The following is a 17,023-nucleotide window of genomic DNA, read 5'->3' as shown; positions in this document are numbered from 1 at the left end:
TTAATGCATGAGCATAGAGGTGGAGGCAGAAGGTCAACTGCTTCAGTCACAGCTTTTTTCACTTGACATCTGGAGAAATACTACCAGCCTCTCAAAGGACTGCTGCCTTTTTTGAACAAAGAAAGCAGCAATTGATTGTAATCATTGCAGAGAACATATATGAAAATGCAAAGTGTTCTAGACTGTTAGGAATAAGTACTGTAGCACTGTCATTCTTTTGGAGAGTTCAATAAACAAGAAAATCCTCGGTGACCTCAAACAGATGTTTTTGAGAAATACAGCATGTGCAGATGTAACACGTGAGTTTTACCTACAGTTAAGACATTGTAAGCAAGTTTCTCTCCTACATGGTACAAGTCTTCTGCAGGTTCTAAGTTCTAACTAATTTCTAGGTTGATATTAACACCAATGTAAAGAAAAGCTAAGCATGGCAACAGTAGTTAACACTACTTTGGATTTTATCTTAACCATGGCTAAAAACCAGGGTTGGGTTAAGAGGGAACCCAAGTTAGTGATAACTACTTGTGTCATGCTTAACCATGGTTAAAATGGCATAGGAAATTCACATCAGAAAGGCGACTGGCAATTGTGGAAGTATATGGTCTTGTGCCCTATGCCCAGTAATTTAACCATGGTTAAGAGATTAGACGCGGGTGGCGCTGTGGGCTAAAGCCTCAACGCCTAGGGCTTGCCGATCGAAAGGTCGGCGGTTCGAATCCCCGCGGCGGGGTGCGCTCCCGCTGTTCGGTCCCAGCGCCTGCCCACCTAGCAGTTCGAAAGCACCCCCGGGTGCAAGTAGATAAATAGGTACCGCTTACCAGCGGGAAGGTAAACGGCGTTCCGTGTGCGGCTCTGGCTCGCCAGAGCAGCGATGTCACGCTGGCCACGTGACCCGGAAGTGTCCCCGGACAGCGCTGGCCCCCGGCCAATAAATGTGAGATGGGCGCACAAACCCCACAGTCTGTCAAGACTGGCCGTTCGGGCAGGGGTACCTTTACCTTTACCTTTAAGAGATTAGAGATTCTAGTCTGGCAAAGCCCCATGGTGAATTTCTTGACTGACTCAGAGTATGCCATTGGCAACACTTATGGCTGGCAAATTTTATTTCTCCTTCCCTTCTACTATTGAACTGTTCTGTCAACCAGACCAGAGTGTCCTGCCCAACAAAGACGGTGTGATCCTAGGATGTTACCACTGATGCAGAACCATTTTTCACTTAAGTCAAATTTGGCCGAATTAGATAAAAATAGATTCTTCAACTTGTAGTCAGCTTAACCAAATTTGGCTACAGGCAGAATTCTATATTTTGATCTGCAAACAACTTCTTACTAAATCAATGAACCTAGGAAAATGAATTTGCTTCAAGAACAACAAACAGAACTCTAACCTGAAAAAAACCAAAGCTTTCCCTAAAACTGGATTGACAAAATACAGTGGTACCTCAGGTTAAGTACTTAATATGTTCCAGAGGTCTGTTCTTAACCTGAAACTGTTCTTAACCTGAAGCACCACTTTAGCTAATGGGGCCTCCTGCTGCTGCCGTGCCTCCGGAGCACGATTTCTGTTCTCATCCTGAAGCAAAGTTCTTAACCCGAGGTACTATTTCTGGGTTAGCGGAGTGTGTAACCTGAAGCATATGTAACCCGAGGTACCACTGTACATTCTTCTTTAATTTCAGAAAAGTCATCCCACAGAGCTGCTCATAAAACACATTCATAACCTGTACCAAGAAAGCAAGGCTGCAGTCACACTCTTATTCACTTGAAACCTAATTATAATCAATTGGATTGTTATGGCTAAATTTTGTAAGATACAAGAAATCAGTGATGGGATTGCATGGCAATTTTACTTTGTAACTGTGGGAGTTTCTGGTTCTGATCAAAGCAGCAGCACTAAGGAGGTTTCTAAACCCTTCTGCTCATAGGGTTTTTCCTTCCATCTCCTACCCTGAAACTGCTAACACTGTGCAGGGGAAAACAGAGCAAGGTTAAATACTCATCCCTCAGTACCATTGCTCTCATCACCAAAATCAGATCCATGCACCCCAGCCTGCTGTAAAAAAGGAAATTACAATGTCCAGTGATCTAGATCTCTTGGTTCTTGTGTAGTTTGGGCCACATATAGTATTCAAAGTTGTCAAAGCTTTTCTGAGGAAATCACTTAAATTTTAGAGGGAAAGTTACTTGATATTTTTAGAAGATACTATGCAGCTAATCCATACAAGTATTATTTCATTACTATATGTGCGCGTGCATGCGCATAGACATTTACTTTAAGCTTTGGATTAACCCCTACACAACCCCTATGTATTCAGAGGAGAGGAGAACAAAAGAAGTTCTACAGATGGCTACAAAACATTCCTAGCAGCAGAATGCAAATTCTAATTTTCAGCTGGGACTGGAAGGAAGATCATTTCAGTGGCAATGGGACCAGTTGCTGAAAAGGGGGTACTGAACTTGGCATTGACACTTACTCTGAGCCACTTCCCTCTTATTTCAATGAAGCTTGTGTGTTAGATTTACCAAAAATGTTTTCCAACAAACTTTCCCATACTGAAACTATATGTAAACACAATTTCAGTCTACATTTTACAAGGGTTACTATATCGGATCTGCCCTTATTAGTCAAACATAAAAAAGCCTTCTATGCAACTCTAAACTTCGGCATCTTATTTCAGTGGTGCATACACACAATTTGTCCAATAAAAAGGAAAATTTGAGATAGTACAGCAACCACATGAGTGCATATATGAATGTCACGAATGTTTTGCTATGTAATCAGAGTAATATACCTGATCTAGAATTTATGATCCTTCAGTCTTTGCAATGTAAACATTCTGCACAGGACAGCAGACATAGGGATGGCTCTTACATTACTTTAGTGATATGCTTGTTCCTGCAAGATAGCTCCCATGCTGCACCAATAACTTAGGTAATGCTGAAATTGTACAGAGTATTGGGAGGAGTGGCATTGTTGTGGTGAGAAGTCGTCCCCTCCACCTCTCCCAATAATCTTATTATTACATGCATTATTGAAGCTGTGTGAAAATTCACTACATGAAAGTGGCAAACACTCCCCCAGGATGGCATAAGAACCAACTTTAAGTGTAAGTAGAGGAAGAAGTTAAAATTTGGACTACGAAATTGCCAAAATGTCTGCCGGTTATTTGCTGGCTAGGGTAACTGTTTCTATTGTTAAGGGTTTTCCAACTCAACAGCTAAAACACTGTCAACAATAGAAGTCAGATGCCACAATCCAATACCTTCTTATTTGTGAGTAAGTCCCATTTAACACAGTGGGACTTATTAAGAAGGTAGGCATATTACTGCATTGTCAGTTACAGACATTATTTATATACAGTGGTACCTCAGTTGTCGAACGTTTTGGAAGTCGAACGGTCTTCTGGAATGGATTAAATCTGACAACTGAGGTACCACTGTATACAGAAGGAACTACTCAGTTCCTTCTGTATATTCTCATATTTGTCTGGTATTCCACCTTGCTGGCAACAATCCAAAAGAGAAACCTGTGGCCAAGTAATTGGCTGGTTAGTTCAAGCCAATATCTGGAATAACAGACATATTCTTGACCTATTTTCCCCTTAGGGCTGCCATGCCACAATGGTACAGTAACAAATGACTGTTTCTTGGTCAGGATCTAGACCAATCTTCCCCAAGCTAGTAGGCTAAACCATCTGGAGGGTACAGCTGCCATCATCACCAGGCGTTAGGGTCAATGTTCAGGGATGATGGGAGCTGCAGTTCAGTAACTTCTGGGGCCCCACAAGTTCCTTACCCTGTGTTAGGTGGTTGAAGCTTTCCATTGTAACAAAGTGGTATGTATGTGTTACACAGTCCTCAAAAGTCGTAATTATTTTTAAAAGACATTAGGAATTTAACACAGTCCACATAGCTGCCTTAGAACATCCCTCTGGTACAGAAGTACACAATTCATATTACCTTCAGGGCAAAGTTATATTTCCCTTGCTAAGAGGACTGTATCACCGCATTAACCACTGAAAAGCATAGGCTATTATTCCAACGTGTATGCACAAACACACATATAGCTTCTTAAAGCTACTGTATTTTTTGCTCTATAAGACTCACTTTTTCCCTCCTAAAAAGTAAGGGGAAATGTGTGTGCGTCTTATGGAGTGAATGCAGGCTGCGCAGCTATCCCAGAAGCCAGAACAGCAAGAGGGATCGCTGCTTTCGCTGCGCAGTGATCCCTCTTGCTGTTCTGGCTTCTGGGATTCAGAATATTCTTTTTCTTGTTTTCCTCCTCCAAAAACTAGGTGCGTCTTATGGTCTGGTGCGTCTTATGGTCTGGTGCGTCTTATGGTCTGGTGTGTCTTATAGAGCGAAAAATACGATATTTTCCCTTACACCCTAATTTTCTCTGTGTCTCACAGCCTGCTTTCTCCTTTCTTTACACAGCTGCACATCTCTCTGAAGAGCTAAGAACTCACCCTCCTTTCCATGCTCTCTCTCACCACCAGTTCTGTGTCCCCACTCTTAGCAACCAGTTTTTTTTACTGTTGTCTACCTAGAGCAACCTTTCTCAACCTTGGGTCCCCAGATGTTTTGGGCCTACAACTTCCATCATTCCTAGCTAGCAGGGCCAATGGTCAGCGATGACTGGAGTTGTAGTTCAACAACATCTGGGGACCCACGGTTGAGAAAGGCTGACCTAGAGGGTTCCCTAAAGCCCCATTTCTCAGCAACCTACTCTTTTCCCATAGCAATCTTCCTGTATTACCCCAGGTACCCATGCGCCCTCATTTCTGTTATCCCCATCCTCTGCTGGCTACTGCATTTGCTGACGGACAAACCAAGCACGTGCCAAGGGCCTCAAATGACTGAAAACAGTACTCCTTGTGCAGAATTTTGGCTGAGGCAATCCCTGAATAGAAAATGCTATTAATAATTGATTATTATTAATCATAAATATTATTAATGCAGTTCAGGAGGAGAAGCTCTTGTCAGTGGCTGGCTTTTTAACTGCTTCTGAAGAAAACTGCCCTGCCAAGAACCAAAATTTAAAAATTAATCTATGCATAGTTTTGGTCCATTACACGCCACACACCAGCATGTAAGGAGGACACACTAACGGGTATGTGTGTGTGTGTGTCTCAGTTTGTAAAGTAACACAAGCTATCACAAACCAAAGTCCAGGGCTTACTTAAAGATCTCTGCATACCCCCCATTTTTCTGGTGCCTCTGCATCCCCACTTCTCAAACTAATATCTCCTTCTCCCTCTGTATCCATTTCCCCATTCCATAGATTTATCTGAATTTACCAACTCTCACTTATTTCTCCCTTCTTTCACCACCCTACAAGTCTATCAATATCCAATTTTATCCCCTTTCCCTCTCTGCACCAGTACATATTTTTCTGTACCCTTAGCTGTTACTGGTTTTCCCCCTCCCATTTCTTTATCCTCTATTTTTGTTCCATTTCAGTCTCCCTCTGCCCCATCCATCCTTATTCCTCACCAAATTCAGTGGAAACAGCCCACTCCTTGCCTCTTAGCTCCCAGGAATGGAATGTGCATTATACTGTGGCTGCCTGCACCGGGCTAGAAACACTGGCATGAATCTATTCTGTGCCTCTGAAGCCAGAGAAATAATCCAGATCTTCTCCCATCCCCACTTCCACCTTTCATGGTTTTTGGGCAGGCCTTAGATGGTTCCACAAATATGCTGGAAAGGGCCATAAACATTTATTTATTACTAATAATTATTTGAAGTTGTTAGCCACATCACAACTGTTCTTGGGAAGCTATTGCAACCTGTTGCCAAGTGTCCAAACTGGAGGTGTAGATCATATCCCTCAGAGTCTTGAAGGAACAGCCGTCACTACATGTACCTCCAGAAAGGCCACTCTTAAGCAGCAAATCTACAAATGTATTAAGTAGGGCAAATCTAGCTATTGACAAGATTTGCCTTATTTTTCCTGAGCGGATTCTGCAGAGATGGGTAAGAATCCATATCCTTGCATTAGACCACCTAGTAAAAATGCATTGGGTCAACTTGTCTGCATATGAAAATGTACCCTTTTTAAAAAAGAAAAATGGCACAGCAGTTATTTCAGTATATATAATATTAAAAAATCGATACAGCAACCCCGCAATTTACAGGGGTTACATTCCAGGAATTGCACCTAAAGCTAAAGCACATTGAGTTCAATGGCAGGTGGGACTGCCAAAGTCTTTTTTCCCAGATGCCTGCCCTATCTACGAAAGCATATATATATATATATATATATACACACCTTGCCAAGTGCGTAAAGCTGAATGCACAAAGTTAAATGTGCATAAATCGCAGGCCTACTGCATTACAAATAATCCAGGTAGCAGTTATCTTTTTAAAAGTTCTGTAATACTGGCAAGAGGTCAAACAAAAGAGAAGTAGGTTGTTTATATTATGTTTTGTCCTTTCCAGTCTCCTAACTCCCCCCCCCCCGCCTGCCCCTCCACCCCATGAACACTTTTGCCCTTTGATTCAATAGCTGGTTGCACTACACTCAGAATATGCAAACAAGGATATCCTGGCAGGACAAAAACCTTAGTGGTGGCTATTGGGTTTATTAAGCCTATAAGTATGAAGATCTATTATGATAATTAAGACATTTAAAATAAAGAGAATGGCTTCTCACACCACAGACTTCTACAGCAATTCCCTCAGAATGTGTTTCACCTCTCAGTGCAGAAAATATCTTATTGGATTGCTCTTACAATATGAAATCACTTCATTCAATCATTCTTGAGGAGATGCTATACTTTATATGTCATGAGATCAGGAATTCACTTTATTATCTGAAACACAGTACCTAAACAAAAGAGAGAGATTGCCACTTAAAATGAAACACCCTGGTGAAATATCTTCTATAGCTGTGAAATAGGTTGGTGGCAAAAGGAATACCGTAATATATAGAAAAAGGTAAAGCTGGTAGTTGTGAGAAAACAGCTGGTGTCACCAAAGCACTGAGGTGGAAGGGATGGGGGAAAGAATTTGAGGCTACTCTAGTGCCAAAATCAGACAGTGAGAATGGGTGGAGACATAGCGGGTTCTGATGATTCCAGGAATGGTTGCAGATGAGCAAGTTTGGGAGGGAGCTTGAAATTTGCTGGCTCTGAAATTGTTGAAGCACCAGAGAATGAGTAAAGGAAGTTCAGAGGAGCCAATAGCATTTGGGAGTGAGTTGGGGATACGAATATAGGTATTTATCAAGCAGTTACAGTGCTTAAATAGACTGGTAATTACTGCTGCATAAGAAATCTTCAAAATGCATTTTATCCTATTTTAATATCACCCAGCTTCCTTTATTCAGAAAGGAAAACTGTGCTGTCTGATAAGTCATTCGGTTCACAATAATTCTATGTAACGATTACAAAACTCCATCCAAACAGGGCAATTCAAGCAATCCTTCAGAAGCACAATGTCGATGCAAAACATATAAAGCATTAGGTGCCTAGGACTCTCCCAAGAGCACTCCAGTTTTGAATGTACACATTGCTTTATTTAATGGGCTCAATACAGAGCAGTAGTGGGGACAGAACAAGAGACAGTCAGGATGCTGCTTACAATAAACACATCAGAGGTGTCTGTGTGTTTTAAATTTCACTGAAACTCAAAAGTATGTTTTACAGTTTAAAAAGCACACATCATCACTCATAAAATAGCATTCAGCATACAAAACGGCAGACGCCTTTGAATATAAAGCATTTCATCAGGGCAACAGCAATATCTGTTTTGAAGCAAGGTATATTACAGTTTTTAAAATGCTCTTGTGCAGGCACCTTTCAATTAAAAGTAATAGCCAAGCCACCATCTCTTATTTTGAATAACTGCCCCAAACATGTCAGAACAGCCAACTATGCGAAATGCTCTGGGACTTGCTTTGGCAGCTACCACTACAATTTCTTCTTAACCTAAGGTTGGTAATTATTTCCTTTCATCTGGCAGAGGGGGAAAAATGAAACAGAAAACAACTACTTTTAGATCGTGTTCAGACACGTACATTATTCCCTTTTACCTATGGCTGAACCATTGTGCCCCAAACTTTTCGACATGTTGTTTTGTCTCCCTTCCCCACCCCCACCCCACCCCAAGCCCCCTCCTCACAAATATCAAGTTAAACGGTTTTGGCAGCTTCAATAGATGAATAGACTTAATACATGGTACTACGAGACATAAATCTGGGGAAAGACATGCTGGCAATTGTTATGCCCTGCTGCCATTCTGTGTTGTTCCAAATGGTAATTGACACGCCCAGTAATTTAACAGTACCAGACAGTCCTCTCTGCCCCATCTCTAGTAAAACACTTGCCTCTCTGTTCTTTAATCTGATTGGCATTATAGGGGTGTACATGCAGCTCACTATTGATAAGAAACAGTTATCCCTCTAATGCTCCATATGAAAGCATCTCTAGATTATAGTTCCATGCACTGAACATAATGGGGAGTGGGGGGTGGAATTATGTTGCAAAACTCTTCCTATAATGCCACACAGCTTTAATACATTTTTTTCTCTGGTCCTCTCCCGGTTTTCTGCAGGGCTTCCCTCAGTTTCCATAGCTCTGCTTTGAGTCATGTACCAAAATGCTACAGTACTGAACTGAATGACGTCTGAATCATAACTTGGCACAAAATACGTTTGAAAGAGAGGGGGTAAGGCAAGCCCTCGCCTTGCTCGACAGAGATAGGTCAGACCAACAGTCATTCGAAGGGCCATCAAAAGTAGCCTTCAAGGGGAGGAATCTGACTAGACTCTGATCCTGTGTAATGCCAGGCTCAAAGCATGTAGCACGGCTACTGCTTCTTCTCTCTCTGCAGCAAGGCGGCAGGAACGGGCTTTTTCCCTTTTGCTGTTCAAGAGATGGTCCAGTGACCTTTGGCTGTTCAGAGAGCTGGGCAAGAAGCGATCTGTTGCAGCGGGCTTCCGAGGCATTCCATGCATTCCTGCACTATCTAAAAGCTCCAGGAACAAACAACGTGTCCCCCTCCCACACACAGGCACACACCTGCCTTCTCATTCGCCCAGAGCGCCAGCAGCTTCCGTCCACACACCACCACCACCGTCTGTCGCACTCCTCAAACATGCAGCCAAAACCAAGCAGTCACTGCTGCCGCTGCCCCCTCCCTCTCTCTCTCCCTACAGGGTGACTGCAGAGGGACAGTAGTTGGGGGTCCCCTACTGAGGAAACCCAGGGCAAAGGGAAAGAGAGAGAAAGAGAAAGCACGAGAGCCACAGACATTTTCTGGCTTCGCTACTCCGAGCCTGGTTGCATGTGGCTCTAACAAGCAAATGGGAGAAAATACAAGATGGGGGCGAGGTCGAGTGAGGGGAGACTGCAGGTTAAGAGGGAAGGATTTAGAGGGCCAGGAAGAGAAAGGGGGTTGGGGGTTGGAAGCAGCTGGTTAACCAGGGAAACAAGAGGAAGGGGATAGGACGTTGTTGTCCTTCCCCGCTTTTAAAGACAGGCTGAAGAAGCAGGAAGAAATTTATACCAAGCGAACATGGGGAATTTCAGCAAAGATGAGGGAATGGGCAGGGAATTGTAAGGGTTTAAAGGACATGCAAAAGGCAGGGGAGGATTGAAGGGGCTTATACTCTGGCAGACAAGGGCGTGGGGTTTTACTGGGGCTCAGTGAATGAAAAAGTACAGGGGAGGGGGGGGAATACTGAAAAGCAGTATTACTTGTAAAATAGAGTATAAAAAGCTTTATAGGAACCAGAGGACGTTCACTCTGAGAAGAGGCCAGAACTAAAAAGGGAAGCTATTTAAGGAAATGATCATCTATTAATGAGGGAAATGCAAAGGTTTAGAAAGCAAGAAATGAGGTTAAGAAAAGGGAATAAGAATGTACTGAGAGTGCTTTTAGGGGATATTTTGCGATACTGGAGAGGAAAAACATTGTCAGGGCAAAGGGGTAAAACTGAGATTAAGCAAAAGACACTTGATGGGGATAGGTATTTGAGGGGGTAGATATTAATGTGGAACCATACAGGAAGGTAGATTCATGGGAAGCCTAATTATGCAAGGATGGGCAAAGGAGATCAGTAATAAAAAGGAAGGAATTTCCATAAGGGAAGTTGTTAACATGAGAAAGCAGGGTATTTAGGTGGAGTCGGTTGAGAAGGAAGGGAAACTGATGGGGAGAAAGAAAAGGACACTCTGGGGACAGGAGGAGGGAAGAGTAATCGAAAGACTCATGTTTTAGGATGGAACCACAAGCAGGGCAGAGGTGTTTAGAGGGAAAGGATGAGAACCAACGGGAAAGGTTACTTAGAGGGTAAATGAGTGGATCTTTGGAGGAGGCGATGAAGGAAAGGAGAAAAACTGAGCAGCAGCGATGTTTTTAAGGACATTAAAGGGGCTGAATAAGCAAGGAAGGGATAGGTAGTTTAAGCAGCGCCAAACAAAGCAGAGGAAACACATTTTTACCAAGGGAGGGACTAATTATGGAGCTTGGCAAATCTGGTGTGTGTGAGAGAGGGGGTGCTGGGGGGGGGAGGAATAAAAAACAAGAAGCAGATCTTCGTAAAAGGGACAGAGTAAGATGGGAAGGGAGAGGCGAGCAGGAGGCAAGAAAAAAGAGCAGAGCAAAAACCATTTTCGAGCAGGAGATCTGAGCTCAGGCAGGCTGGAGAGGAAGCAGGTAAGCCAGGGAAGAGGCGAAGGAGGGAGAGTTTTGAAAGAAGCTTAAGAAGAACAAGGGGAAGGTGGCTGGGGGAAAGGTCCGGGGGAGTGGAGATTTCCTTCCTCGCTCCCTTCATCCAACCCAGGAAGATCCCCCCCCCAACACAGGTTGCTCCTTTCTGTGCCCCTCTTTTCCTGCACCCGCCGCAGCGCTGGGTGCTGAGCTGCCTTGCCTCCCTCCCTCCTTCCCTCGGAGACAGAGCGGCTGAGATACCTCCACTCACCGCGTTCAGACGGAGCGGGCTGGGCTGGGAGGGGGGCGCCCCGCCGGCGCTGAGTCTCGGCTTGCGCGGAGGGGCCGCAGCCACCCCGCCGGGAAGGGCCCCTACCCCGGGGTGTCCATGATCGTGCTGCTAATGTGCCACCGCCGAGCAGCACAGAGGAGTCCTCCTCCTCCTCCTCCTCCTCCTCTTCCTCCTCCTCCTCCCTCCTCGCAGGCTCTCTGCTCCCGCTTCTTCCCGCCCCTTCGCTTCTCCTCCTCCCTTCTCGGAGCTAGACGTCAACAAGGCGCCCTGCCCTGCGCCTCGCCCCGATTGGAGCAGCGAGCCTCGGGAGGGGTCGCCATTGGCCGCCGGCTCGCGTCAAACCGGCCAATGGAGGGGAGGCCTGAGGTTGCTAAGGTTACTGATGCTGTGAGGAGACCCGGCGGAGTGGAAGAAGGGGAGGCTGCGGTTCCTTCAGGCCAGGCGGGCGTTTTGCAGGGGGGGGGGGCGGCCGCTGGGTGTGTATAACTGTTGGGACTTCCCGGGGTGGTGGTGGTGGAAGTGGAATTATTATGTGGTACCAGGAAGGATAGCCGTGATAAAAATAAAATAAAAACTGGAAGAGGAAGGAGTAAACGCGCAGGCGGATCCTGTGGCCACTGGTGACTGTGGGGATCGCCCTCAAGACGCAGCGCATGACCATAGGATGGCAACCCTTGCGGTGTTCTTTCTGCGCGGGCGCGCAAGCACACGCACGTGTGGGCTCCTCATTTCCCGCCAGAAAAGGCTCCACCTTTTCAGTGTTTTGTTTTTTAAAAAAGGATTGTTAGAACTGTAGGGACCCCAAGGGTTATCTAGGGCAACCCCTTGCAATGCATGCAGGATGAGTGGGGGGAAGGGGATGGGGGACAAAGAAGGTGGTAATTAAAATTCATTTTCTGGACTTTCCCCATAACTTTCTGCGTGCCCTTTGCATGGCTGCTTTTTAATCGGAATGGAGGGGGTGCTTGCTTCGGATACTGAACTTGTAATCAGGTGTCACATTGGGTACTCTTGTGGTAAAATGGTGGATTTCCCATCCCAAACTCAGGCTTTTCCATTTATATTTCTGAGTGAAGCAGAGGTTCTTCTCTATGGCTATGGAACCAAAGGGTGGGTAGCTATTCCAGAGGAGATAATACAAAGATTGTTATGTAGAATTCCCACATCATATTGTGCCTATTGCTTGAGACAGTTCCTATTGTGTTTCCTGTTCCTGATTAATTGCTGTCTTCATTTTATTTTGGGTGGGGTTGTGGTGGAGGGTTTGGGAATGCCATTAAATAATGTTAATGTTAATGCATTCATACAGTAGGGACGTGGGTGGCGCTGTGGGTTAAACCACAGAGCCTAGGACTTGCCGATCAGAAGGTCGGAGGTTCGAATCCCCGCGACGGGGTGAGCTCCCGTTGCTCAGTCCCTGCTCCTGCCAAGCTAGCAGTTTGAAAGCATGGTCAAAGTGCAAGTAGATAAATAGGTACCGCTCTGGCGCGAAGGTAAACGGTGTTTCCATGTGCTGCTCTGGTGCGCCAGAAGCGGCTTAGTCATGCTGGCCACATGACCCAGAAGCGGTCTGCAGACAAATGCCGGCTCCCTCGGCCTATAGAGTGAGATGAGCGCACAACCGCAGGGTCGGTCACGACTGGACCTAATGGTCAGGGGTCCCTTTACCTATTCATACAGTGGAGGAAATGCTGTTTTTACAGTTACCGTCTTCTCATTTCTAAAGCTAATAAGTGAGTAGGGTGTAGAACCAATATTGGTGGTGCAGAATATTCCATGGTGGAGAAACCACCGCCTTCATAGTTGTGGTGACAGTGGGGCAGGGTGGCAGGTTTTTTTTCATTTTCCTTCTCCTTGACTCCAGTGGGAGGGGAATTACGACACTCCACCACAACTGACATTGCTTCTGTTCCCTTTGAGGCCATGTTGACCGAACAGGGGAGCCTAGGATAACACTAGCAGCTTCATACCCAGTGTTTCTTGAGAATTCCAAGAAACCAAAAAATCAGTGCAGTTTTGAAAGCTTCAATCTGCCATCTTGATTCAAAATGACATCCATTTGTATAAAAACATAGACTAAAATCTGCTCCTTGAACTCAAGAACCATCGTGTAAAACTTAGTTATCTATCTTAAGAAATGTCTAAATGTATCGTGAACAAACAACTTCCCAAAATATTTAGTAGTTGTTATAGAGCAGTTATTATTCTCATATAACATCCTCTTTGTTTTTAAATCATATGATTGCCTCCAGACTGCAGCAATGCTGATTCTTTCTTGATTGTCTAAATACAAAATGCCAGTGTACTGCTTTCTTTCAATCCTCTTGATGATTCTTCCCTTCAATCCTATTGAGATGCTAGCTGTTGCTAGTTGTGACTGAGGTACAGCTATGCTATACAGTACTAAATAGAACCACATCCATTGTGAGATTAAACATTAAACATTCACAAGCTTTAAAAACGGAAATGCAGGAGACAAGAAAGAGCCTTCAGCAATGTGCAATAGGGAGGAGAGCTTGTGTCAGAATAGGGTGTGTTACAAGTATACAATAATGTCCCACTTCTCATTTCTGGAATGTTGGAGGCTACGCTGTGTGTTTATGGCACAGGGTTTTAACTTGGCACTTATGCCTTTCTCCTGCAGTAATGTAATTGTTATGCACTAACCACTCCAGGCTGGAAGAATCCCAGGCACCTGCTTGCCTAAATATTTGATAAAAGTGCCTTAAGAACTTCAGATTTGTGTTTCAGCTGTGATCAGCACTGATACTGAAAAGTTGGAAGAGAGTAAGATGCCATTGTAAGAAACTGCCAATGAGTAGGGTTGCCATATTTCATGACACCTCAAAAGTTGTTGAGCTTTTTTTAGACAAACCCCAAAGTTGATGAACAATTTTTCGATCCAGAACAAACCACCGCCTTCCAGATACTCTCCCCGGACATCACTTCTGCCTTTGAAATCCCATTCCAGGTGTATGGCAGCCCTAAATAATGGTGTAGTCCTGTACTTGAGATCTGGGGTTGTGTGATTTGGTGAAAGTCCTTCCACACTGGAGGATGACCAAACCACTGCCACTATGATATTCTATAATCCTTCAGTCCACGACCTCACTCAAAAATCCCCATTGACTTCAGCATGTCCTGGCTCTTATCTGGTTGGCAAAATATATATTTTTTCCCCTTTCCTGGGTGGCCCTTGAAACTTTGTCCCAGGAGTGCTCTGGAGGCATCCTATCCTAGGAGCTATGTGGGTGCTGAACTGCAGGGTTTTCCCCCCTTCCCCTTTGTATTTTGTACTCCAAAACAGTGGTTGTGAGTACTACAAGGGGATTCAAGCTGCAATCTGTAGGGATCTGTGGAGCCTAGCTTTGCCAGTGTTGCCTGTGCTGATGGGTCGGGTTTGCTTTGGTATTGTTCTGTATGTTGTGGTGGGATGTGTGTGTGCTGGGAGCATGTCCCAGAGGTGAGTTCATTGCATCCCTCTGCATGTGGGCATGATTGTTAGACACTGGTGGTGTTTCCAGTGATGATGGATGCCTGCTGGTCTTCTTTAAAAAAACATTTTTGTATTTTATGTGTGTTCCTCTCCATGCCTGGGCTAATCATGTATAAGAATGTGGTCAATCGTTTTGCAGGCGTAGAGGCATATATACCACCCTGGGCGTAATGGAAGTGTAGGACTGCTCTGTAATTTTCCTTAGGAGACATTCCAAATGGCTACTTTAACACTAAACACAGCTTGTGAAACTTTTCTCTCACAGTTTCTGAGGGCAAGAACAGAACAAAAAAAAAAATCAGTTCCTGGATCGCTGACAGTCTTTAAGATTACATACCACAAGACCATCTAGGAGCAAAATGGAATTTGATAACGTAGAAGCTCTGTGAAGCTTCACTTTCTGTGGCACATCCATTTCCAAGAGTTTCTGAAATATTGTGCTGTAGATGATTAAGAAAAAAGAACTATAATTGGGGTTTGTTTAGAGATGCAATATACAAAAAGCATGGATTAGTTTCCTGTACTCAGAATAAGGAGCTTGGCTTTATAGCTGATTAATGTTCTAGTATAAGTGTGAAAATCTTAGATAAGTTTCACACGGTTATCACTTTTTCCATTCATAACTATTGTAGGCGACTCAGACTTCTGCATTGAAATTTTTATAGTGGACTCTGCGTCTAATACCCAGCCCTAAACATATTATATGGAACTAAGTCCTATTGAAATAAATTGGGCTACCTTGCAAGTAATGATTTTAGGATAAGAGTGTTAATGTGATAGGATTCCTCCCTTCCCGACTCCCCTGGGTCTCCATCCTCAATTTTGTTGGTTGGCTATAATTTCATTTAGTGCTGCTGATGTTACATCGTAAACTTCCAGCTAAAGACCTTCAGGCCTAATTACAGCTTTAATGTGTAACCACTTCTGGATTGAGTCCAATTTTTGTATAATACACTATTGTGCTCATGCCCTGGGCTGATACTATTGCACACAAATAAAAGCTTGTTACATGATTAGAAACATCTTCTTTTGGGTGTGAAGCTAAGCTAACTTTTATGTAAAAGTATGAATATAATAACCAAGGCAGCATACAGTCACTTGTAAAGATCCTATGCCAGCTTGCAGTGGGCAGTTATCTGTCAGCATATTGCATAATATTCCATAGTTGTTTCAACAAAGCTTATGGAAAGTTCAAAAATGTTTAAACTTCTAAATTAAATTGTAACAGATATTTCTTTTGAAGGCACCTTGAATACTGTAAGTGGAATGAACATACAGTATTTCCTCATGGAAGTAAGTTTGTTTTAAATCAGTGAAAATTCTGTTTAAATGTGTGTTAGGTGTTCATAATTTTGCAGTTTGATTTAAAAATAAGAACAGAATGATTTTGGGTTGGTGGGTTGTGATAAAATGGCTGCTTCTTCACTGTATCTGAGCAAAAAAAGAGTAAGATTTGGACTGTGATTTATATTTGATGCAACAGTTTCTTGCTCCAAATGTTCAGCATGTTCAACAGATGGACATTTCTCAACCCTTGTAATTTTTCTGTGGTGGTCAGTGATGTAGGTTCCCTGAAAATTTTTGAACTGGGGTAATTTGCATAGTATAATTTTCAGTTTGCATCAGAAATTTTTCTAGTGCCCAAGAGAGTGATCTAATTTAGCATGCTTACTTTACTTGCTTAGTACTGTATTTGCAGTTGGCATCCGTTCACTGTTACTAATGAACTTATGGGTAGGAAAATTTTCCACAGGGAAGAAAAAGCACTAGGGGGAAAGTTCTGTTTTGGAAGATGTTCTGCCCCACAAATAAAAACAAATAAACAAGGCAATAGATGTGGTTGGTTTTATTGTTGCTGCTTTATTTAAGTTCTCATAGGCTTTGTTCAGACTTATTTATTATTTACTTATTTTAAAATATTTATATACTTATGTGTATCCAGAATTTCATAGCAGTCACAAATTAAAATGGCATCAAAAAACCGAACAATAAAATGAAGACAATCAGCAGAATTAAAACTAAGCAGCTGTGAAATCCTGGGACCTTAGAGTGAAGAATGGATAATAATAATAATAATAATAATAATAATAATAATAATGGCATCCACATGCGTACACAGTGGAAAGTGTGTTATGTGAGCAAGATAACCTGTGCATCCTGGCATAGTAGCCTTACCTTCATACATTTTCCATTACAAATATTTGAATTCTGATGTGCATAGGTGCTATATGACATGTCTTACATCTGTGGGAGTGGATGCATAACTGAGGTACCAGGTTTTTCCAGCATCATTATAAAATTCTGTTCCATCATCAAATCAGTATGTTACATTTGCAAGAGAAAATCTGTTCTCTGGTCATACTTCAGGAAATTATGATGATATCTAAACTTAAAGAACTACACAGGAATCATTGGCTTGATGAAAATCCATTCAGTATTCCTGAAGTTGTGAGGCTTCATAGTTCCCAGTTTAGTCAGTCATTTAATTTAAGAGCAAGTTACTCAGCACATGCTAATTGTCAGACTGACACTTCCCAGATGGAAGCTGCTTCCCAAAAGGAAAAAAAAAAAAGGCTG

General features: G+C 43.2%; 2 protein-coding genes across 15 annotated transcripts in view; one reads left to right on the top strand and one right to left on the bottom strand.

Moving 5' to 3' along the window:
* The window catches only part of PKP4 (plakophilin 4), a 96,344-nt gene extending 85,280 nt beyond the window's left edge, over positions 1–11,064 (bottom strand). For 7 of the 8 annotated variants that reach the window (XM_082197546.1, XM_082197549.1, XM_082197550.1 and 4 more), the window contains exon 1: positions 10,930–11,064. The gene's annotated coding sequence lies outside the window, so the exon portion shown is untranslated. Of the gene's footprint in view, positions 1–10,919 lie in introns of all 8 variants that reach the window. The other variant, XM_082197553.1, reaches the window with a different exon arrangement.
* The window catches only part of CCDC148 (coiled-coil domain containing 148), a gene marked incomplete at its 5' end in the record, with an annotated part of 110,448 nt that continues 104,048 nt past the window's right edge, over positions 10,624–17,023 (top strand). The window contains 3 exons of one of the 7 annotated variants that reach the window (XM_082198190.1): positions 11,047–11,426; positions 13,820–13,921; positions 15,690–15,739. In XM_082198190.1, coding sequence (XP_082054316.1) covers positions 11,047–11,426; positions 13,820–13,921; positions 15,690–15,739 — 532 coding nt within the window. Of the gene's footprint in view, positions 10,665–11,046; positions 11,427–11,887; positions 11,944–13,819; positions 13,922–14,170; positions 14,889–15,689; positions 15,740–17,023 lie in introns of those variants that run through there. The other 6 variants (XM_082198192.1, XM_082198193.1, XM_082198195.1 and 3 more) reach the window with 6 other exon arrangements.

Source organism: Podarcis vaucheri, assembly GCF_965113315.1.
Source record: "Podarcis vaucheri genome assembly, chromosome: 1".
Classification (NCBI taxonomy): Eukaryota; Metazoa; Chordata; class Lepidosauria; order Squamata; family Lacertidae; genus Podarcis; species Podarcis vaucheri.
This window is presented reverse-complemented; position numbering and strand designations above follow the sequence as displayed.